The following is a 25,437-nucleotide window of genomic DNA, read 5'->3' on the forward strand; positions in this document are numbered from 1 at the left end:
GAGATGCCGTAGCCAGTATACACTTCCTCAAAATAGTCTGAATTTATCTAAGACAGGGGTGCCCAGACTTTAGTTACGTACGATCTACTTTTCTGCTGCCTCTAAAAAGGCCTCTCTTAGCATTTCTCCATTCTGGAACGGTTTATTGTGCTTTGCTAGTATGCGACTCACCCGGAATGATGGAATTGTGGCTGCCTTTGATTTTGAGCTGGGCCTTGTAAAGATTGATTGTTGGGCAGCTAGTTGAGACTTCTACGTAGGAGAAAAGTAAGAGTTGATCACTTTGAGCTGGAAAGTCACTTTCATATTTCTTGTGAACAATTTTGAAATGCCTCTCGACATTTCCCTTCTTAGCAAGAGCTATGTTTGAATAGCAGATCAGACACACACATTTTGAATTTGGAAAAAAATCATCTTCCTCCCACTTGCTGTGAAAGTGGTAGATTTTCGATTTCTTGCTGCTTGGTCCAGCATTCATATTAAAAATGGAACCTCAACTTCATAGAAAAAAACATAGTAAAATAACAACTACCACTGGAATAACAAACGTACTAACTTCAGACAGTTGCTATGGTAGTTATAGTTTGGAAAACAAATGTAGCAGCTATAGTGCTGCGGGTTGGTCCAATTGTATGTCTATTATGCAGTTTAAAAAATGAAAAAAATATTTTGGCTGTTCAGTAGTATTCGAGAAAGAAGCTAACCTGTAAGCAAAGCATATGGTGCTTCAGAACAGTGGACCTCGTTTATTTTTAAGCAGACTCGATGGTAACGCTGAATTTCCCCCAAAAATAAAAATTGTGCATACATTTTGAAACTTTTTTATGCGGTCTACTAGAAAGAACGTTGCAATTGACGGGTCGACCGCGATTAACGTCCTGGACACTAATGATCTAATATATCTCAAGAAATCTGTAATTTTGTTGTTTTTTAGGAGTAGGTCTTAGTCACACAGTTTTACCTCTAACTAAGATGTTTGGTGCAGTATTTCTCAATTTAAGAAATATGCATGAAAACGAGTCTTCCCTCCTTGAATGACAACACACTTAATTGAAGAATCCCTATCAAACTGTGGATAGCCTCAAGAAAAATGTTTGCCCAAACAGTCAGAAAAAAACCTTGCCAAAGACCAAAACGAACAAATAACATCACAAAATGCCATCATAATAGATGCACAAACTGTTTCGCATGGGAAGCATGCGGGCTCCTTAAGAACTGTCATTTTTCTGCATCCTGTTTTCACAAAGGATCCTCTCTCATTTTGCCAGTTCACCTGGAACAACTCCATGTGTCCATCTCTGCAGTCTGGCCTTCAGCATCTCACCAGTGCTCGTTTGGAGCAATCGAAAGGGAGCACTTCCTGTGTCCATTGGTGTCATCAGAGATACTCTGACGCCCCTCTTCACTCCCCACTGTTTGATGTTCCACTCCAGCGTGTGTGCGTTCCTGTCTCTTTTTAATCCACCTTGTGCATGGTTCGCACTGACAGCTGATGAAAGGCAGTCAATTGACAGGTCTGTCTCCCTCTCTCCCCCTCCCTTTGACCTCGCCTGCCCCTGCTCATTCTGCCCTGCAAAGATGAGGTTCATTCAGGCGATGGGCTGCACACAACCCCAAACTCCACCATACAGGTCAGGTATACACAGTGCACTTACTGGCTCCTTTGTTGTGTGGCAGAGCTCTTCAAGCTCTTCTCTCGAGGCAAATGTTTGATTTACATGGAGAGGATGTGAAAAAGTAGATGGTTTATCAGGTATTTTTTAGTTGCTTTCATCGTGTTGGTGTAGCTATTCAATTCCCTGAGGGACAGTGATAATATACAGTGGTTGCGCCACTAAAAGTTTTGTGATTATTCTGCGGGACTTGGGTAATGTGTGGTTTAGGACGATACCCTGCGTCACCACTTCATTGCTCCAGACCAGCACACGGGGGAGTTGGAGCACCGATTATGCTTTTGGGTCCTACTGTGTCTCTGACAATGAATGGGTGACATAAACCTAAATATAAACTGATAATTGTGCACGACTTCAGTATTACTTACTAAAACTGTTGTTACACTAAGGTTTTATTATTTTATTTTGTTAGGATTATTTTGCTCTTACTGTCGGCCACTCCCGATCGGTCACGTTATACAGCGCCTGAGTGGCACAACTGTCTAAGACACTGCATAGCAAGCTGTGTTGCTACAGATGCTGGTTCAATACCCGAGCTGGCCTCGACTGGGAGTCACATGAGATGACTGTAGGTTATTGGTTTCTCTCCCTCTAAAAACATAAATAATTCTAAATAACAAACTGGCTTTATTTACAAATTAGTAACGATGTCTCACCCCATGTTCAAGAATGGCCTTTTTCTCGCTCATTTGATGTTATTTGAATACAAAATCATCTCCAAAATATTATTTTTTTGAACAAAGCTATTATTTATTAGATTGGAATTATATAAAAGCCCGTTGGATATTCTCACAGATATATTATTAACCCCGTTATTAGCAGGACAATATATATCGGTCATGGCTCCCGAGTGGCGCACAATGGGATTGCCTTGCAGTTCTCCGCTGAAAGCGTGTGAGGTTCAAGGCAGGGGCCACGGGATGGGCCGCAGAGCCGTGCACAGAAGACCGACCTAGCCCGGAGGGAGGGAGGGAGGGAAGGAAGGACCCCCACCTCGCCACACTGGCAACACTTTGAGGCATTGCACTAATAATGTCGCTGACTAGGGAAACGTTCTAGCTGTTTGTTCTTAGTGCCAGTCTGCACGTTCAACCTAAAACAATATAACTAATAATGGCATCTTTATGCTTTCATAATAAAATAATTATAAAAATCTTTCAAAATGCAGATGTTGATTTAGTTATGGCTCCATAATGAATTACTATGGGAATAAATATCACTGAATTACAGAAATATCCTCCAATCCTCTATGTAATTATTAGCGGAGAGAAGTCATATTTTTCGATATACTGAAGGCCAACCGTAGTCGACATGAGTCTCACTAGTGTTGAGTAATGTGCTGTTAAAAGTGGTGTAGGTCTTATTTATTTAAAGAGCATATTGAAGTTAGAAGCAATAGAATTTGAAGCAATAGCCTACAACTATTTTAGCACAGTATCGCACTGCTCTGAAACAAGCATGGGGACTGGTCTTGATAAATCAATTAGATTTTTATTTTCACTGAATTTCCATTTGGGTATTGGGTAGACTACAATTAGAAAATTAGGGAATAAAAATGTTATGCTCGTGTAACCTTGAACTAGACAAGTCAGTTAAGAACAAATTCCTATTTACAAGGACAGCCTACTCCTTCCTCCCTGTCGGGGAATTGAACCCCGGTCTCCCACATGCCCGCACGACATGGGGATTCTTTAGCGAAGTAATCCAGTACTGTACTCCCGACCGTCATGTTGTACAGTGCCATATTTTCCGTTCCATCCTAACGGAAACCCCAAGTTTTTTTGTTTTTCTTGGAATAGAAACATCATAATATGAATCAAATTAAACAAGCAACTTTTCTTAAAATCTGTCCCGTATACTATGTTCTTACAAAAAAGGTTTTAAATTCTCTAGTACAGCCACTATTGAAGGCTATCAAATGCTTCTCAAAGATGCCCTCTGGTGGGCAAACTAGCACTAACTAGCATTAATGCTACCAGTGATTCACACGTAAATAACGTGCCATAAAATTCTGCGGCACCATGCAAGCTGCACCGCAGTACGCTGCAACTTTTAAAGGATGAACCACTGTAGGTAACAAAAATGCCTTTGACACATATTAATGGATCGAAAATGTATGTGGAAAATGTATTGACATGCATCAACTCTCTCAAAATCCAGTAAAATACTTTTATTACTTAACCCAGTGGGGATAGTTGATGATCTAGCCATTGGAGAACTGCTGTCACCTCAATATCTGTTACATGGCAAACAAATTGACTGCCAGATTGTGTGACACTTATCAGCGCCTTCCTCCTAGGTGTGGCCAATAAATGGCCCACTGTAATTCTGTTTACAGCTGTGTGTCTGCAAGGTGGGAACAGATTAAAGACACAGACACCAGGTCTCGTAGGCTGTTTGTTATCATCATTGAATTTACAATCGATTCACCTCGGAGGGTGAGCATGACAGACCTCGCCACAACCACATTACTGACTTCCTGTCATTTGGGCTCGGAATGCCTTCATCTGATACCTTGGACAGCATCACTCATTCGAGCGTGAATGACCTCACGTTATTTGCTGCTATGTGTCAGAATTGACCCAGGTTCTGAAAGAAACATCAATACTGTGAGGAAATTAACCAAATGCGATGCTCTGTGTTTCATGCGCAGGCAGGTTTGGTGGCCACAGTGCCACAAAGAACTACATAACCTTTAGAAAGCTGTTGTTGTACCCAAACATATCTATTTACTGAAGAAAAGCATAACACAAGTTTATTACAACTAAGTTTGGTAGAAATACTATGATGTTGGAGAAAAATAAAGAAAAAATATTGATTTTTGCTGTGGCACAGCAAATCAATGTTTGTTTTATTAGTACCGGTATAAACTCACAGCAGATGGATCTTAGGCTATAGCCTACAGTAGATCACACTAGTTGGCAAACTGCTCAGATGAGCTGAAGGAGAACTGTTTAGTTTTATGATCAGCTTATATTCCTCTGACAAGGGCCATGTTTTTTCTCTTCAGTTTAACTTCATTCAGTATGAAATAAATTGATGGTAATTTCTTTTCTTAGAATCTTTTCCTGCTGCAGTTTGCATTTCCTCTGATCCAAAACTCTGATAGTACACAGGAAGGCTAAGAGACAAATGAAGAGACTGGTGCTGGAGGGGGTTGCTATGGGACTGGCTCCATGTCTGCTCTGGTAGGGTTCAAAGGGTTGGTTGGCAGGGGATGTTCTAATACACTGTGGTTGGACCAGACTAATACACTGTGGTTGGACCAGACTAATACACTGTGTTGCTGTTTACCTACGGGCTCCAATCAGCTCCTAAGGTAAGCTAAGTAAATGCCAGGGGTTAATCAGGCAAGTCAGGATTGAGAAGTCCCAGAGAGCTGAGTAGCACCTGCGATCCCACAGAGAGCCTCCACTTGAGAAGTTCAAACAAGGATATGACCAGGCTAACACTGCATTTGCCTGATTGACAAGCTGCACGTTGGAGCTCAAAGGACCAAGAATAAATAATTAAATGCCAACGTGATAAGGAAAATAAAAGTGTGTCATTGCTGTTTGAAAGGAAATTGCTGATATGAGAGGAAGGACATTTTGTTTCTTTGTGGTGGTTTTATTTCCATTTGGGAAAACCGCTGCTGATGAGAGATTATTATCTGGGTGCGAAGGACAATGGGTCTGCTATAAACAGACCTGTGGACTACGTGTGGGTGAAGAACCTACAGGGGAGGCTGTATATGCAGGTGCAAATTAGGGGGGGGGGGGGCATGAGTACCTTTTTTGTGTTCGTCTCCATAACAACTCTTTTGTCCCCTTGCTTTTGAACCCGACCTCCTATCATAAGCCACAGTGGAAACATTAAAATTCAAATAACTTTTGATGACAAACACGATCATAAATTAGACCGCAAGCTTTGTCAACTCAATTCTTCTAGATTTGTATTATTTAAATGTATTTGGGTACATCTTCCCATTCTAAAATAACTAATATAGTAGCTTAATTACTTAATTATTAGTGGAGGCCACTAATGCTTAATTTAAATTGACTACCACCAAGTGACACTTTTGAATTTACACACACCAAATGATCAATGGAATCCTCAAATGTAAGACATACTAAATTGATTTAGCAAGTACATCTGCAACATGCCCAACGAGTAATGTAATTGGCTTTCTCCTTCAATTAAACGTTTTTGGGTTAAACAGATTGCAATGCTTCACATACAAAACAGAGATTATTGATGAAACATCCATTATGAGACCTATTAAATCTGTTAAACCAGGCAGCCATAACCAGCCATATAAAAATAACCACACAGTCACATTCGCTCTTACACATTCTATTCCATATCGCAGGGGTTCTCAAACTCTTTTGTGGGCTGGGGATGCTTTTTGTGATGCCTAATTCATTGGGGACCCCCTCATAATCAGAACACAACTCGAGTGAGGTAAAAATAGCATACTTAGAGTTTTACTATGACTTTTTGACAGTGCATGGCCAGACAAACCAAGTCTCTGGCCCTGGGAAGGAACATTTTAAAGGCCCTCCTCTTGGTGTCAGAGAGAATTAAGCAGTTTTCAAGCAAATTTCCTGCAATTCTACACATTTTGTCATGTGGCAGAGATTTTTTTATGCTGTTTTAAAGCTAATATCCTGAAATTCGACACATTTTTCCATGAGGCAGAGGGAGAACTTTGCCATTTTAAAGCATGGGGGGAAAAAAACAAAACAAAAAATATATATATATATTTTTTAATGTATTTATTTTGGGGAAAACAAAAAGTATTGAGTTGAAAACATTGATAATTGGTGGAAAGAACATAAATTCTAGATCCATAATACTGTATTACACCCTCAACTTATTCCCTTTGCCAAAATATGTTTAATCTGTTTTTAATAATATTCATAAACATGTATTTTTAAATATATTTTGAGATCTGGCCGCGGACCCCCTGCAGTAGCTGTCTGCATGTCTTGCAGGGACTTATACCCTATAAGCATACACAAATCGATCTGACATGTGGCATTAGATTAGATTACTGGGCAGCCCAGTGACAGGGAAAAGGATTTGTTCGCCCCGACCAGCATCCGGCAGACACTCTGCTCACGTGCAACCCCCTGGACCAGCCCGAGAGGAGCTTCAAGTTCAGCCATTCTGCAGAAGCCCCAGCCCTCTCAGGTCATCTATATTTCAGTTTGTACCTCTAAAAGCACATGTTACAAGAGTGTAACATGTGCTTTTAGAGGTACAAACTGAAATATAGATGAAGCTGGTTAAGCTATGACTGTGGCACTACCTGGCCTATACAGGGTATTATATGAAACGATTTGAGGCAGAAGGAAATTAAGGGGCTAGTATCGTTGACATGTTTTATATTTTTTCAGAATAGTGCAAAACCACTGAAACTATGTGTTTGTTTTGGCTAACCTTTCTAGTTTTTTACCTCTTGCTGCCTAATGTCATAATATTGCTGCTTCTATTTTGGCATCTAGCATGGTGTCAGTCTACACATGGACATTGATGTAGGGAGTGCTGAAGTTTAACATTTATCTAAAATTTCTCTGTCATAGAATTTCACATAATTTCATTAGGCTACATAATAACAAAGAAGACACACATTATCAACAAACTATTGAATAGATTTCACAGTACAGGCCAATTTAAGTAAAAATCCAACGTGCGATTTAAATAGATACTGTGACGAATCAAAGAAGATAATGGCCAACTGTATTCTTACTCAAGCGGAGGACGAGGCTACAGACGAATGTGTATTTTAATCAGGAATACCTGCTAAATAAGTAATATTAACCTTTCATTTGTTCTTCATGGCAGCACAGATAAAAGATAGGTTTGCTGAAATAGGCAGAAAATTGTTCTATTTACACCGAGGCCATTCACTGTTGCTACGCTTCCTGTTTGTTTATCTCCTCAGTGAAAAGAAACCAAGAGCTGTCTGTTCTCTGTCAATGTTAACTAGATTACTCAGTCACTTCAGCTCGCGCTTGAGATTAAGCACCCACATAAAATAATAAAACAATGTCATTTGAGGGTAAAAGCCATTTAAAAACAACTTTAAGCACGAAAAGTGCCATAAAAAAGGCCTGTTTGGCACACATGGTTTTTCATTAGTTGAATTTCACGTCTGTTTTTGTCCAACACCATGGTTGATATTCAGTCTTTTCTTTTTTTCTTCTAAATGATAAAAAAAATGTGTTTACTGACGCATACTGTAGATGTATATACTTTATATTAATATTTGGATACTAACATCAAGCTGAAAGGAATATAATTGTTTTGTGTCAGCAGCAGCACTGGTGGATTATAAGAGGTTGTGCTGGTTTCTCTTATGTTAGTTGAATGAATCATCGATGTACAGTAGACCATAACTCTGAAGGAGCCCGGGACAAACACTCTTTAATGAACATCTGGGAGAGAACAGAGGTCTTATTTCTAAATTCATTTGGGGTTTTCTTTCTTGTCAGTGTCCACCGTGTGTGTGTGTGTTGTGCACACAGCATGTGGGAGGGGAGAAGGCACTATTTGCACTTCACAAAAAAAAAAACTCTGCTCTCATATGCAAATGACCCAGGGGGTGGATGAAGAGGTAGATTGAACAGCGGCATTGCTCGAGCAACAGGTATATATATATATATGCAAGGCTACTGTGTTTGAGCACAATAGCTTCAATGACTGTCCGTCAGCACACACACACACACCCATCCACGTGCCTCAACTTGGCATATTTGCTCATTTACATTTGACATTTTGGTAATTTAGCTGATGCTTTTATCCAGAGTGACTTACAGAAGCGATTAGGGTTAAGTGCCTTGCTCAAAGGCACATCGACAGATTTTCCACCGCTTAACCACTAGGCTACCCGCCGCTTCTCAATCTCTTGGCATCTGCTACATGGGTAATTTGTTTCTCACCAATGTACTCTGTCAGACGGCCTGTCATTACAATTGCAATGTACAATTTGATGTCTGTGCATTCTGTTCAGAGGCAATGTTGCTTAGCAGAGCATACAATTGTATTTGTGGGGAGACTGTTTTTTTTTTTGTGTGAATCATCCTGCAATTTTATGTTTACGATTTCACTACTTGTTTCCCTGTGAACAGTAACGGAATAAAGGACGTAGTGGAGTTGTATTTAGTCATAAATGGTGTTGACTCACCTTACTTCCTGTACTGAAAAACATATGATTTCCGCTCAGTGCAAGGCGATCATTTTTTCAGTATAACTACTTGAAGTGCTGTAACTGCAAGCATAGATGTATTCAACCCTGTATTATTTTGCTGCAGCCTACGACTTGGTCATCTAACTGTAAAGCTTTTTAGTTTTGCGTCACCCCTATGAATGTAATCACATGTCACTCAAGACAATGGTACCATGTTGTACACTCAGCTCGAGGGGACATTAATGCTGGTCAATGAATATTCCTCCTCGGGGAGGTGTGTGTTTGGTGTGCCTCTTTTTAGTTCATGGCAGGTAGGCCATCTGTGGGCCAGGCGTGCTGATCTATAGGGACCGTGTACAGCATCCGTTTAAATTGATGTGGTGCGGAGCGCTGCACGCCACAGCCCTGGTGAGCTGCAGCATCTGTTTACCTGCTCCCTGAAATTATTGGCCTGGCTGAATCCTACGCCGCTCCCCACTGCTCCTACCGTCTCCTCCGTAATTGCCCTTTAGTCGGCGTTCATCCTTGCAAATTACCCATAATTGCCACTCAATGACTCCTCTGAGTGGGTTAGGATTTTTGGGGGGAAACAGTGACGTGGACACACACAGGATGTCTATCTCAGGGTCTTGCTGCCAGGGCATGTAGAACAGTCATAGCAGAGGGTATTATCTCTGCTTTCGTCTTTTGTATAGTGTCTCATTTTTGAGAGCCTTCAAGAGGTGACATGCCTATCAGATAAACCGATTTCCTACAAATCCTATTCAAGGCAAACTGATGAGCTTCAAGCCTAACCCTCCTTGACCCGGCAAGCATTTTTTCTAAAGTTTTTTTTGGGGGGGGGGGCGGGGGGATTTTTACCCCATTTTTCTCTCCAATTTCGTGGTGTCCAATTGTTGTAATAGTCTTGTCTCATCGCTACAACTCCCATTCGGGCTTGGGAGAGACGAAGGTTGAAAGTCATGCGTCCTCCCACAACCCAACCAAGCCGCACTGCTTCTTAACACAGTGCGCATCCAACCCGGAAGCCAGCCGCCAATGTGTCGGAGGAAACACCGTGCACCTGGCAGCCTTGGTTAGCGCGCACTGCGCCCGGCCCGCCACAGGAGTCGCTGGTGCGAGATGAGACAAAGACATCCCTACCGACCAGGCCGGACGACACTAGGCCAATCGTGCGTCGCCCCATGGATCTCCCGGTTGCGGCCGGTTACGAGAGAGCCTGGGCGCGAACCCAGAGTCTCTGATGGCACAGCTGGCGCTGCAGTACAGCGCCCTTAACCACTGCGCCACCCGGGAGGCCCCTGGCGAGCATTATCATCACAAAATATTGATAAGCTGCAGTACCATGAAAACAGTTTTGTTTAATGCTTATTAGAATTATGAGGTTTTAGACTGAATGTCTAGTTCAGAGATCAGTGTTTCTTCAGGTTGGATGCTGAAACTCATGAGGATCCAGCTGATGGTTTGCCCTCAATTGAATTTGCTTCGTGACTATAGCAGTGTATAGCAGACCATTCGATCTGATGTTAAATTGTCTTTTGTCAGTCGCAGCCTTGTGTGTGATTTGCATCATAACCAGCGACTGAAGTGGATTGCAATGCTTTCAGAGGCAGACATTCTCAGATGAAAGCCTCCGGTTTAGATCACACAGCGTTTCCGCTCCTGGCACAAAGAAGATATTAGCCTCAGTAATAGCGGCGGCACCCTTGATATTCACTCTGCCATGCTAAATGTTGAGCTTGAATTGCTTTATGTACACTCGGGTCCAAAATGATTGGCACCCTTGATAGATAAACGAAAAAGACTGAATGAAAATAAATAATACAATGAACATTTCTGAGCTATATTGCATGCTACATTTTTTAAATAATATTTTATACTAATACAATTACTCAGAGAAAGAGATTTTGATGAACAAGTCCACATATTTTACAGTAGGTATGGTCTTTTCTTTTTATGCAGCTTTCCACCACTGGTGTACATGGCCTAAGAACTCTATTTTCATATAATCTGACCACAGCACAGGTTCCGATCCAAGTGCCATTGCCGTTTAGCATACCCCAGGCGTTTACATGTGTTGGATTACATGAAAATATAGCTCTTGGGCTAGTGGTGGGTTTGGCTTCGAAAGAAAGATTAACTCATACATACTGTAAAATATGGTGGGGGATCATTGATATTATGGGGCTATTTTGCTTCCACTGCTCCTGGGGCCCTTGTTAAGGTCTACGTCATCATGAACTTTACACAGTACTAGGACATTTTAGCCAAAAACCTGGTTACCGCTGCCAGGAGGCTGAAACTTGGACGCAGGTGAATCTTCTAGCAAGCCAGTAACCCCAAGCACACATCAAAATCCATAAAGAAATGGTTACTTGACCACTAAATCAACATTTTGCAATGGTCATCTCAGTCTTCAGACTTGAACCCCATTGAAAACCTGTGGTTTGAATTGAAGTGGGCAGTCCATAAGCACAGACGAAGGATATCACGAATCTGGAAAGATGACTTATGGAGGAATTGTCTAAATCCCTCCCAATGTGTTCTCCAATCTCCTAAAACATTTTATTAAAAGGCCCAGTGCCATTATGTTTGCAAGGTAAGGGTATTTAAAGGTAAAGGTATTTAAAACAAGGGTGCCAATAATTTTGACCCCTATTTTTTTGAGAAAAGTAAATGACTTGTTAAACAATATCTCTTTCTCTGAGCAATTGTATTAGTGTAATTATTTTGGCATAGATTATACAGTATTTTGAGTTTGCTCGTCTTTTATCAAGGGTTCCAATAATTTTGGAGCTGACGGTATGTGTGGTTTCAGACCCTCTTCTGAATCTCACTGGCCTCTTATTTTAGAAAAGGGGGAAAACATGTTTTCTTCGGCAAGATTGGCCCCCATAGTTTGACTTGCCTACAAAATGTGTAGTTTCCTCCTCTAATATTACAAGAGTATGCTGTCAACTCTGTTTGACACTTGCAAAAAAAAAAGTTTTTTTACATTTGTGTAAGAACGTGTGTGTGTGTGTGTGTGTGTGTGTGTGTGTGTGTGTGTGTGTGTGTGTATTTACACAGTTGAAGTCGAAAGTTTACATGCACCTTAGCCAAATACATTTAAACTCAGTTTTTCACAATTCCTGACATTTAATCCTTAGATACACAGTGGTCTTCAATCATTGACTTGTGCACAATTTTGATGACTTTAAAGGCTCTTGTGCACAGTTTGTCTTTAGAGCTACTGTTAGCTTTGCTGTTCTCCTAGTTTCCCCACAAACACCTGTTGCCTTTTAAATGTCGTTAGGGCATTCTAGGAAAGGGGAGCAACGTGGCCAGATCAAGTTAAGCCGTGAGGCAGAGACCTGCATTAAATGAATTTGGAATGTCTCAAATGAAAAGGCAGGTGGGTCCACTGGATTTATAAACAGGTTATAGGACTAACTTTAAAAAACTGCTGTTCACACCATATAATGGTGGCAGGTGACCTAGCGGTTAGATCGTTGGGCCAGTAACCGAAAGGTCACTGGTTTGAAAACCTGAGCTGACAATATTTTATTTTGTCTGTGCCCTTGAGCAAGGCACTTAACCGTAATTTGGCTGACCCTGTAAAACAACACATTTCACTGCACCTATATGGTGTATGTGACAATAAAACAGATTGTTTTTTGTTATTTTTATTATTATTATTATTATTTTTTAAAGCATTCTGTCAGTTGCCTCCCAATGTGACGAGGCCTACAGGCTATTTTCATGGTTCACACCTCAACTGTGTTTTTATTTTTCTGGTGTATTGTAAGTATTTTTAAACCATCTGCAACATGTGTGAACATAGTCAAGATAATCTGCAGTTCTTTATGATTGCACAATAATTTGATTTCCAACAATAAAAAAGTCAAATAAATGTACGTCAAAAGCACAAGTTACCATTTTACTTTTTCTGATGATACCTGAAACTTTTATTAGAAATATAAACCATTATGATCTGTTCTTGCCTACAGTGTTACATTGTGATGTAGCCACATCTCTTTATCTCCAAAAGGTTCCCATCCCAGGTTTGAAATCATCCGTCAGCTTCAAGTGAATCAACCCCCCTCGGCTTGCCAGCTCATATAGATCATTTGCTTTTTCATCCCCGCCCCTAACTCGATCAGTGCCCTCCTTGAGAATTATGCCAAATGACAGCTGGGAAATTACAGTTGTTCGTCTCAGTCTCTCTGGCTTCTCTGAGTCCTCTCCGTCTCCCCTTCTCCCTCAACCATCAATCTCTCATCACATTTGAACTCTCATTCAAGATCTGACCGACTTCATCAACTTCCTCCACAATTCTATAGTTGTGTTGGTGTGTGCACGATGTTGATAGTTGGAATTGTCCCATGATGACATGGTGTTATGAGGATCTGCATACAATAGAGGGGGACTCCAACTTTAGACGGACTGCACTTTAGCGACACATGCTGTCATGTTGCATTGGGCCAGGGAGACACAAAGCAGGTTGCCCTGACGTCACAACCGGTGAATGGTGGATACGTGACTTGTTCTCAGTGCGCTGTGACAGTGATTGAGGCAGCTGGTAAACTCCAGGAGCCTCATTTATCAATCTGTAGGCACAAATCTGTGCGTAAACGATGCAGGGTATCATTTCCACACAAGGTGTGAGATTTATCAATATGAACGTTTGCTTGAGAGTGTGCGTAAATTTACATCCATGACCATGCGTAGGCACAGTGTCGATTGGTCGGAATATGAGAACTGCTGGTCAAGTGTAGCCTAGTGAATGGGTCAAATATATGTTGAAATTGTAATCAATTTTTATTGTGAAGTCATGCAACATATCTTGACAGTGCATTTGTTGCAAAAATAATCCTTATAAAGTACAGTTATTTGTTAAATTAGAAGTACGTGTGAAAGGGAAGCCATTGTTGAAATACTATTAAAGGAAATGGGGAAATGGAATGAGAGCTGGCCGATCTTGCTCTGTTGGAAGATTTGGCAGTTATTGTATTTTGCAGAGAGCACGTTTTTAGAGACAGGTGGGACTTTTTAGCGTCAAGTACAATTTGGATCATCAGACATAGTTTCCCCCAAACCAATGTTATAGGATTTTTGTAAAGATTTAATACCTACTTTAGAAAGGCAAGCACATGCCACTCCGGTGCACATCCAAGTGCTCTCCACCCTGGGGTTTTTGGCAGGAGTTTACCGATCGGCATCTCACAGCTCGACGGACTGTGTTTTGGATGTGATCATTAGCAAAACGAACAGTTGCATACAATTTCCATACACCATCTCACAACAGGTTAAAGTTGAGGGGTTTCTTTGCCATCAATAGGTTCCCAAATACGAATGGAGCAATAGACGGCACCCACATCGCCATAAAAGCACCCTCCCTAAACAAGTTCAACTATGTGAACAGAAAAGGCTTCCACTCACTCAACCTATCACCTGCACATTGTGTGATGCGCAAAAGACGCTGCTGAATGTGGTGGCCAGGTGGAACACACAACTCATCCATTCTGCAGAACAGCAATGTTGGCCTGAGCTGTTGAGGATAGATGGCTTATTGGTGAGTGTTGCCTACTCATTTGAAGTATATTTGCCATTGCTAAACCAACTTGAATTGTCCTAATGCTCTCTATTTGTAGCTATGCTTTTCAAGCCACAACCGAGCGAGCCAAGTAAAACCGTTTGGTTTTACGTAACCTCTGACACTAGCACCTCTATCTCTATATTTCATTTTCATCAAATCAAATGTTATTTGTCACATACACATGGTTAGCAGATGTTAATGCGAGTGTAGCGAAATGCTTGTGCTTCTAGTTCCGACAATGCAGTAATAACCAACAAGTAATCTAACTAACAATTCCAAAACTACTGTCTTATACACAGTGTAAGGGGATAAAGAATATGTACATAAGGATATATGAATGAGTGATGGTACAGAGCAGCATAGGCAAGATACAGTAGATGGTGTCGAGTACAGTATATACATATGAGATGGGTATGTAAACAAAGTGGCATAGTTAAAGTGGCTAGTGATACATGTATTACATAAGGATGCAGTCGATGATATAGAGTACAGTATATACGTATGCATATGAGATGAATAATGTAGGGTAAGTAACATTATATAAGGTAGCATTGTTTAAAGTGGCTAGTGATATATTTACATCATTTCCCATCAATTCCCATTATTAAAGTGGCTGGAGTTGAGTCAGTGTCAGTGTGTTGGCAGCAGCCACTCAATGTTAGTGGTGGCTGTTTAACAGTCTGATGGCCTTGAGATAGAAGCTGTTTTTCAGTCTCGGTCCCAGCTTTGATGCACCTGTACTGACCTCGCCTTCTGGATGGTAGCGGGGTGAACAGGCAGTGGCTCGGGTGGTTGTTGTCCTTGATGATCTTTATGGCCTTCCTGTAACATCGGGTGGTGTAGGTGTCCTGGAGGGCAGGTAGTTTGCCCCCGGTGATGCGTTGTGCAGACCTCACTACCCTCTGGAGAGCCTTACGGTTGAGGGCGGAGCAGTTGCCGTACCAGGCGGTGATACAGCCCGCCAGGATGCTCTCGATTGTGCATCTGTAAAAGTTTGTGAGTGCTTTTGGTGACAAGCCGAATTTCTTCAGCCTCCTGAGGTCGCAGAGGCGCTGCTGCGCCTTCTTCACGATGCTGTCTGTGTGAGTGGACCAATTCAGTTTGTCTGTGATGTGTATGCCGAGGAACTTAAAACTTGCTACCCTCTCCACTACTGTTCCATCGATGTGGATAGGGAGGCGTTCCCTCTGCTGTTTCCTGAAGTCCACAATCATCTCCTTAGTTTTGTTGATGTTGAGTGGGAGGTTATTTTCCTGACACCACACTCCGAGGGCCCTCACCTCCTCCCTGTAGGCCGTCTCGTCGTTGTTGGTAATCAAGCCTACCACTGTTGTGTCATCCGCAAACTTGATGATTGAGTTGGAGGCGTGCGTGGCCACGCAGTCGTGGGTGAACAGGGAGTACAGGAGAGGGCTCAGAACGCACCCTTGTGGGGCCCCAGTGTTGAGGATCAGCGGGGAGGAGATGTTGTTGCCTACCCTCACCACCTGGGGGCGGCCCGTCAGGAAGTCCAGTACCCAGTTGCACAGGGCGGGGTCGAGACCCAGGGTCTCGAGCATGATGACGAGCTTGGAGGGTACTATGGTGTTGAATGCCGAGCTGTAGTCGATGAACAGCATTCTCACATAGGTATTCCTCTTGTCCAGATGGTTTAGGGGCAGTGTGCAGTGTGGTTGAGATTGCATCGTCTGTGGACCTATTTGGGCGGTAAGCAAATTGGAGTGGGTCTAGGGTGTCAGGTAGGGTGGAGGTGATATGGTCCTTGACTAGTCTCTCAAAGCACTTCATGATGACGGAAGTGAGTGCTACGGTAGTCGTTTAGCTCAGTTACCTTAGCTTTCTTGGGAACAGGAACAATGGTGGCCCTCTTGAAGCATGTGGGAACAGCAGACTGGTATAGGGATTGATTGAATATGTCCGTAAACACACCGGCCAGCTGGTCTGCGCATGCTCTGAGGGCGCGGTTGGGGATGCCGTCTGGGCCTGCAGCCTTGCGAGGGTTAACACGTTTAAATGTCTTACTCACCTCTGCTGCAGTGAAGGAGAGACCGCACGTTTTCGTTGCAGGCCGTGTCAGTGGCACTGTATTGTCCTCGAAGCGGGCAAAAAAGTTAATTAGTCTGCCTGGGAGCAAGACATCCTGGTCCGTGACGGGGCTGGATTTCTTCCTGTAGTCCGTGATTGACTGTAGACCCTGCCACATGCCTCTTGTGTCTGAGCCGTTGAATTGAGATTCTACTTTGTCTCTGTACTGACGCTTAGCTTGTTTGATAGCCTTGCGGAGGGAATGGCTGCACTGTTTGTATTCGGTCATGTTACCAGACACCTTGCCCTGATTAAAAGCAGTGGTTCGCGCTTTCAGTTTCACGCGAATGCTGCCATCAATCCACGGTTTCTGGTTAGGGAATGTTTTAATCGTTGCTATGGGAACGACCTCTTCAACGCACGTTCTAATGAACTCGCACACCGAATCAGCGTATTCGTCAATATTGTTAACTGACGCAATACGAAACATATCCCAGTCCACGTGATGGAAGCAGTCTTGGAGTGTGGAGTCAGCTTGGTCGGACCAGCGTTGGACAGACCTCAGCGTGGGAGCCTCTTGTTTTAGTTTCTGTCTGTAGGCAGGGATCAACAAAATGGAGTCGTGGTCAGCTTTTCCTAAACGGGGGCGGTGCAGGGCCTTATATGTGTCGCGGAAGTTAGAGTAACAATGATCCAAGGTTTTTCCACCCCTGGTTGCGCAATCGATATGCTGATAAAATTTAGGGAGTCTTGTTTTCAGATTAGCCTTGTTAATAAATGGTTTCCAGTTTGCAAAGAGTTAAATAAAGTTCGTTCAGAGCTATCGATGTGTATAATCGAAGAGAATTCTCTTGGTAGGTAATGCGGTCTACATTTGATTGTGAGGAATTCTAAATCAGGTGAACAGAAGGATTTGAGTTCCTGTATGTTTCTTACATCACACCATGTCTCGTTAGCCATAAGGCATACGCCCCCGCCCCTCTTCTTACCAGAAAGATGTCTGTTTCTGTCGGCGCGATGCGTGGAGAAACCCGTTGGCTGCACCGCATTGGATAGCGTCTCTCCAGTGAGCCATGTTTCCGTGAAGCAAAGAACGTTACAGTCTCTGATGTCCCTCTGGAATGCTACCCTTGCTCGGATTTCATCAACCTTGTTGTCAATAGACTGGACATTGGCAAGAAGAATGCTAGGGAGTGGTGCACGGTGTGCCCGTCTCCGGAGTCTGACCAGGAGACCGCCTCGTTTCCCTCTTTTTCGGAGTCGTTTTTTGGGGTCGCAGCATGGGATCCATTCCGCTGTCCTGTTTGAAAGGCAGAACACAGGATCCGCGTGGCGAAAAACATATTCTTGGTCGTACTGAAGGTGAGTTGACGCTGATCTTATATTCAGTAGTTCTTCTCGACTGTATGTAATGAAACCTAAGATGACCTGGGGTACTAATGTAAGAAATAACACGTAAAAAAACAAAAAACTGCATAGTTTCCTCGGAACGCGAAGTGAGGCGGCCATCTCTGTCGGCGCAAGGAAACATTGCTCAATCCCCACATCATTACACCACCCCCACCAGTCTGTACCATTGACACCAGGCAGGATGGGCCCATGGACTCGTGCTGACTCTGCCATCAGCATGACTCAACAGGAGCCGGGATTTTTTTTCTTGAGCAGATAGTCAGTGGGCCGGAACATAATTACAAATCATTTGTAGATTGCAAATTGTCCGATTTTAATATTTGACTAAAACATGATCATTTCAAACCTTGCTTACATATAGTTGAAGTCAGAAGTTTACATACACTTAGGTTGGAGTCATTGAAACTAATTTTTTCAACCACTCCACAAATGTCTTGTTAACAAACTATAGTTTTGGCAAGTCTGTTAGGACATCTACTTTGTGCATGTCACAAGTAATTTTTCCAACAAGTGTTTACAGACGAGATTATTTCACTAATAATTCACTGTATCACAATTCCAGTGGGTCAGAAGTTTACATACACTAAGTTGACTGTGCCTCTAAACAGCTTGGAAAATTCCAGAAAATAATGTCATGGCTTTAGAAGCTTCTGATTACATAATTTGAGTCAATTAGAGGTGTACCTGTGGATGTATTTCAAGGCCTACCTTCAAACTCAGTGCCTCTTTGCTTGACATCATGGGAAAATCAAAAGAAATCAGCGAAGACCTCAGAAAAAAAAATTGTAGACCTTTGGTTCATCCTTGGGAGCAATTTCCAAACGCCTGATGGTACCACGTTCATCTGTACAAACAATAGTATGCAAGTATAAACACCTTGGGACCACGCAGCCGTTATACCACTCAGGAGACGCGTTCTGTCTCCTAGAGATTACCTGAAAGGCCGCTCAGCAAGGAAGCTGCTCCAAAAACCGCCATAAAAAAGCCAGACTACGGTTTGCAACTGCACATGGGGACAAAGATCGTACTTTTTGGAGAAATGTTTTCTGGTCTGATGAAACAAAAATATAACTTTTTGGCCATAATGACCATGCCGAAGAACACCATCCCAACCGTGAAGCACGTTGGTGGCAGCATCATGTTGTGGGAGTGCTTTGCTGCAGGAGGGACTGGTGCCCTTCACAAAATAGATTGCATCATGATTAAGGAAAATTCTGTGGATATATTGAAGCAACTCTGACCATGAGAAACACGATTCTCTGGTCTGATGAAACCAAGATTGAACTCTTTGGCCTGAATGCCAAGGAAACCTGGCACCATCACTACGGTGAAGCATGGTGAAGGCAGCATTATGCTATGGGGATGTTTTTCAGTTGCAGGGACTTGGAGACCGGATCGAGGAAAAGATGAACGGAGCAAAGTACAGAGAGATCCTTGATGAAAACCTGCTCCATAGCGCTCAGGGCCTCCGACTGTGGCAAATATTCACCTTCCAACAGGACAACAACCCCAAGCCACACTCCCCATCCAACCTGACAGAGCATGAGAGGATCTGCAGAGAAGAATGGGAGAAACTCACCAAATACAGGTGTGCCAAGCTTGTAGCGTCATACCCAATAAGACTCGAGGCTGTAATCGCTGCCAAAGGTGCTTCAACAAAGTATTGATTTAATGGTTCTGAATACTTGTGTAAATGTGATATTTAAGTTTATTTTGAATACATTTGCAAAAATGTTTAAACCTGTTTTTGCTATGTCATTATTGTGTGTACTGTAGATTGATGGGATTTTTAATTTTTTTTATTTCACTTTAGAATAATTGTGGAAAAAATCAAGTAGTCTGAATACTTTTCGAATGCACTGTATATGAATCGTTTAAGCTAGTTAAACAGGCAAAAATTACCTAAAACGATTTTTTAAAATTGTACCTTTATTTAACTAAGCAAGTCAGTTAAGAAGAAATTCTTATTTTCTAGGAACAGTGGGTTAACTGCCTTTTCAGATTTGTACCTTGTCAGCTCGGGGGTTTGAACTTGCAACCTTCCAGTTACTAGTCCAACTCTCTAAACACTAGGCTACCCTGCCGCCCCATGTTATGCAAGTTAAAGCAGATGTCAATTCTTCATGGGTAGCTAGCTAACATTAGTAGCTAGGCAGTTAGCGCTGACTTACTATGGGCTTGAGACCTACGCACACTACAGTGGGTATTGTAGGCAGGTAACCCTGCCAACATTAACACAGCATGTATTTATTAACGTTTCAAAATCAAATATTGTAGTCAGGCAACATATGAGATGTTTATAGTCGACTGCTATAAATAGAGGACTTCCCAAGAAGTCAAGCGTTTACTTACTGTCTAGAAATACATTTCTTCATTTGTTGAATACTAATATTGTTGAATATTTGTATGCTGTAAGGGTGTTAACTGTTCTGTTATACTTTGGCTTACTGTATTTTCTTCAATGTTCTGATATCCATAGCAAGCTTAAAGTTAGAATCCTTAGTTGCTACATCCATTTTTGGACTTACATATTATTCTATATACCCATTCATTCTTGTAGAATATAACTTATAAATGCCTTATGAGCTTACTTACAAACACTGTATAGCCTCAAATCATGGTTAAAAGTATATTTTTTATATCATGGATGGTCAGTCCATGCATCCAGAGCTCTATCTATACATTTGAGATTACATTTCTTAGCTTTTTAGCAAAACACGTCGTTATTGTTTTCACTTCAGGATTCTAGTTTTAAAGTGATCCTAAGTTGAAAGTGCTATGTGTGTTTGTTTCTCTCTGTGTGTTTCAGGCAGAGGTGATCAAAGGGCCCTTTGGCAGTGTGGGTATGACATTCAGGCACATCCCCGACTGTGAGGGTGATGCGGTCCATGTCAGCATCGAGACAGTCACTCCCAACTCTCCTGCTGCCCTGGCAGACCTACAGAGGGGCGATCGACTCATCGCCATCGGCGGTAAGACACTAAGACCATGCAGCATAAGTAAACCGACTGTGGCATGATCTGGCATCCCTGAAGATATTTGAAGTGACTTAAGAACAGCAGCATACAGTAATACTGGATGTATGTTGTTCAGTTGTACTGTTTATCTCAATATGAGTCTAACATGTTCTCTATCTCTGGGCAGGTGTCAAAGTGACATCCTCTGTCCAAGTGCCCAAACTGCTGAAGCAGGCAGGGGACAGGGTGCTGGTCCTGTATGAGAGGCCTGTGCGTCACCAGAGCACCACCATTGGCCTGGGAGCCCTCCAGGAGGGGCTGGGCCAGCTGGAGGAGCCCGGGTTCATCCTCCCGCCGGGGGGCTATGAGGAGGACCCGGCACCCATCACCGCCCTCGCCGACATATCCGACAGCAGAGACATGGACTCTGAGTTTGAAGAGTCGATTGCAGACCCCAAGTCTAGCCTGCTTAGCAGCAGCGCCGAGGCCAAGGAGGATTTCCTGTCAGTAAACCAAAGCCCCAAAAGGACTGTGGCCAATTTGGCCTCCAAACCCCTTGGCAGCATATCGCCCATCCTCAACCGCAAACTGAACTTGGCAGGGCTTCAGTCACCGGTCAGACCTCCACCCACACCAAAGCACTCACCACACAAGAGTTGCGAGCCAGGAGAGGGGCCACAGCGCCCCGCTGTCCCCCCTCCACCCCCACCCACGCGCCCGCTGGTGCCCCCTAGACCCCACATTAAATTAACGTCAGCCTCTTCTGAAACACAAAGTCTGCTGGAGGGGAGTGAAGCTACCAGTGCAGCTGAGAAAACTCCAGAAAAGACTCCTACACACTCCACTGGAAGCAATGGTGACAAAGGCAGTGCTGTGACGACACCTGTGAAACAGCCCGAACCAAAGCCGGCGGTCAAACCACCCGAGCCTTGCGAAGAGACAACAGGGGCCCCCTCCGCTCCCTGCAAGCAGGAACTGGTCAAAGACAAGGTGTCTGAGAGCTCCATCATCACCCGAGACATCATGGAGGACCACTCAATGTGGGAGTCCTCAGAGATCATGTTCCGCAACCGGACGGCCCATTGGGGCAATGGTTCTGTGGTGTTAGCGGTGCAGAGCAACCATAAGTACCTTAACACGGCCCTGTGGTGCAAAGACCCCTTCAAGCTGGGCAGCCTGCTGTGTCTGGGCCACGTCAGCTTGACACTGGAGCATGTTGCCCTGGAGTGTCTGTCCTCGTCTGAGTACCAGAACACTTTCAGACTGGAAGCCCCAGAGCCCAGGGCCAGCGTCAGCCGCACCGCCCTGCGCAGCCTTAGCACCCATAAGGGCTTCAACGAGAAGCTCTGCTATGGAGACGTCACACTCAACTTCAGCTACCTGGCTGATGGAGAGTCAGAGACGTGTGGTGGGCTGATGGAGGGTGAAAAGAAGGCCAGCATGCTGGATGAGGAGCTAAGGGAGAGGGAACAGCTTTCCTTTGTTCCCCGTGACGACCTGGCCTACAGTGCCATACAGCTGGTGGAGGTGCGCCACAACTTTCAGGACACCCAGTTCCAGAACCCCACCTGGTGCGAGTACTGCAAGAAGAAGGTGTGGACCAAGGCCGCCTCCCAGTGCATGATCTGTTCCTATGTCTGCCACAAGAAGTGCCAAGAGAAGTGCCTGGCCGAGCACCCTTTCTGCGTGGCCGCCACCGACCGACGCAGTGCCGACCCGGAGGCCAAATCCACCATCAACCGCGCCACTGCGGGCCTCAGCCGCCACATCATCAACACCGGCTCCCGTCTGCTCAATCTGCGCCAGGTGCCAAAGAGCCGGCTGGCAGAGCAAGCGGCTGATGTGCCAGATGTGGTGCACATCCCCGACATCTCTGACAACGAGAGCAGCGATACAGAAACCTACGCTGGGGCCAGCCCCTCCAAGCATGCAGCCGGCGGCAGCACCAAGCTTGTACGGCGGGAGGGAGGACTTGACGACAGTGTATTTATCGCAGTGAAGGAGATCGGCCGCGACCTTTACCGGGGCCTGCCCACTGACGAGCGCTCTCAGAAGCTGGAGCTGATGCTAGACAAGCTGCAGCAGGAGATCGACCAGGAACTGGAGCACAACAATGCCCTGATGCTGGAGGAGAGGGAGACGGGAGACGCCCGGAGGAAGGCTCTGATCACGGCCGCCCTGGCCAAGTCTGGGGAGAGGCTCCAGGCTCTCACCCTGCTCGTGATTCACTACCGGGCAGGCATCGAGGACCTGGAGTCTGTGGATAGCACCAGCACCTCCCCCTCGGAGCCACATGGTTTCAAGGATAAGGGGGTGGCATTGGAGGAGGCCTTACTGGGGACAGAGGTTTATGACAGTGACATATGCAGCCCAGTGGAGGCCCAGCTGCTGGATGACATCACAGAGGAGCAGATCTGTGTGGAGGCGCTCCACTAGAGAGGACAAGGACGAGGGATGGGCTTCAGAACATTTTTCTGTGGGGGTGGTGGGGTGAAGGTTACCTTCTGAAGATCAGCTGAGGAGGTCTTGTGAGGGTGAAATTGTTGATTTGTAAAACAATTGGTCACGCAATTCATACTTGGTTTGGGGAGACGACTCTTGTTGTCCCAAAGAACAGCAGTTTAGTTTTCCTAAAATTATACTTTTAAAGGGAAGCTGGAAAGTTAGATGGTGAAATTTGCATTGAGGATCAATGTTTCATGGCAATCTGTAAGTGCTTGGGATCACAAACATTTTAAAACATACATATATAAAATTGCCTTCTATAATTTAGCTTTTGTTGACATTAAGGTGCCCTGTAACTTTTTTTCTATCACTTGAAAATGTGAGTTTAAATGTTTGTTACAGTTCAGTGTTTTATCACTAAAGGTTACAGCAACCGCTTTTCCGTTTTGCAGAAGATTGCAATCAAAATGTGGTTGCCGTTGCAGGAGCTATGCAAATAGCAAATGGCTCTGTTTTATCCAAATTGTATTTGGGGAATAAATATTATTTTGATTTGTTTTACTGTGAGTAACACAAGCATATTTTGTTAGACTGGACACCGTGTTGTGCGTCTACAGGAAGACAACAGTGTGGAAATGCAGAACAAAAATGAAATCCTCCACCATATGGAAATGTATGTTTCAGATTATGTACTTTTCATATCTTCACTTTGTGAGCACTTTTGATTTGAATGCATAATCTATTTTTAGAAATCACCTATGACTTTCCTCTTCTTTTGGACTTTTTGGATTTTTTTGCAAACTACAAGCTCATGATGATTGAATGAAATGGGCAATAATGTTGTGGGGCAAGATGGTCTCTCCCCTGTCATCCTTGGTTCAGTTTATTTATAGGCCAAACATGTATGACCCATTTTGTTTCACCAGCATATTAACTGTACATGGTAGTTCTATCTCTGTTACAATGTTTTCTTAGCTTTTTGGGTGGAGGGATAGATGTATAATATTTTTGTCAAATGTATAATTTTAAAATGTTGTAAGTTATTTGATTAAGCACCTGCTTTTGTGTTCTTGCCCCCCTTCCAAATCGTTTTTTTTTTTGTATGGATATAATATCCCTGAACTAAAACATAACTGTGGTGGTTTTATCCAATTATGTTACTTCAGACGGAATGCTTGCTTTTGAAATTATTCTTGATAAATGCAAAGTATTTATGTAGTCGTGGCAGAAAGTTTTTATTTATATGGTTCATCTCAGTATGAATGTTGTTACAGGAGCACATGGATCTCTGTTTCTATTCTATGTACAGTGCCAGTCAAAAGATTGAGCACACCTACTCATTCCAGGATTTTGCTTTATGTGTACAATTGTCTACATTGTAGAATAATAGTGAAGACATGAAAATGACAAATTTACACATAATTTACACATAAAAAAGTGTTAAACAAATCTACATATATTTTTTATTTTAGTTTCTTCAAAGTAGCCACCCTTTGCCTTGATGACAGCGTTACAAACTCTTGGCATTCTCTCAACCAGCTTCATGAGGAAGTCACCTTGGAATGTATTTCAATTAACAGGTGTACCTTGTTAAAAGTTCATTTGTGGAATTTCTTTCCTTCTTAATGCCTTTGAGCCAATCAGTTGTGTTGTGACAAGGTAGGGGTGGTATACAGAAGATATCATTTTACCAAATAGGGCTAAGTCCCTATTATGGCAAGAACAGCTCAAATAAGCAAAGAGAAACTTCAGTCCGTCATTACTTTAAGACATGAAGGTCAGTCAATCTGGAACATTTCAAGACCTTTGAAAGTTTCTTCAAGGGCAGTCACAAAAACCATCAAGCACTATGATGAAACTGGCTCTCATGAGGACTGTCACAGGAAAGTTACCTCTGCTGCAGAGGATAAGTTCATTAGAGTTACCAGCCTCAGAAATTGCAGCCCAAATAAATGCTTCACAGAGTTCAAGTAACAGACACATCTCAACATCAACTGTTTAGAGGAGACTGTGTGAATCAGGTCTTCATGGTCAAATTGCTGCAAACAAACCACTACTGAAGGACATCAATAATAAGGAAACTTGCTTGGGCCAGGAAACACGAGCAATGGACATTACACTGGTGGAAATCTGTCCTTTGATCTGATGAGTCCAAATGTTTTATTTTTGGTTCCA

The 25,437-nt window shown here is 43.2% G+C and overlaps 1 protein-coding gene across 1 annotated transcript in view; it reads left to right on the forward strand.

Moving 5' to 3' along the window:
• Window positions 1-25,236, forward strand: part of LOC118400524 (PDZ domain-containing protein 8-like) — a 66,890-nt gene extending 41,654 nt beyond the window's left edge. The window contains exons 4-5 of the mRNA XM_035797468.2: window positions 20,670-20,832; window positions 21,005-25,236. Coding sequence (XP_035653361.1) covers window positions 20,670-20,832; window positions 21,005-23,253 — 2,412 coding nt within the window. The 3' untranslated portion in view covers window positions 23,254-25,236. The remainder of the gene's footprint in view (window positions 1-20,669; window positions 20,833-21,004) is intronic.
• The last annotated feature ends 201 nt before the right edge of the window (window positions 25,237-25,437 follow it).

Source organism: Oncorhynchus keta, chromosome 2 (genome assembly GCF_023373465.1).
Source record: "Oncorhynchus keta strain PuntledgeMale-10-30-2019 chromosome 2, Oket_V2, whole genome shotgun sequence".
Classification (NCBI taxonomy): domain Eukaryota; kingdom Metazoa; phylum Chordata; class Actinopteri; order Salmoniformes; family Salmonidae; genus Oncorhynchus; species Oncorhynchus keta.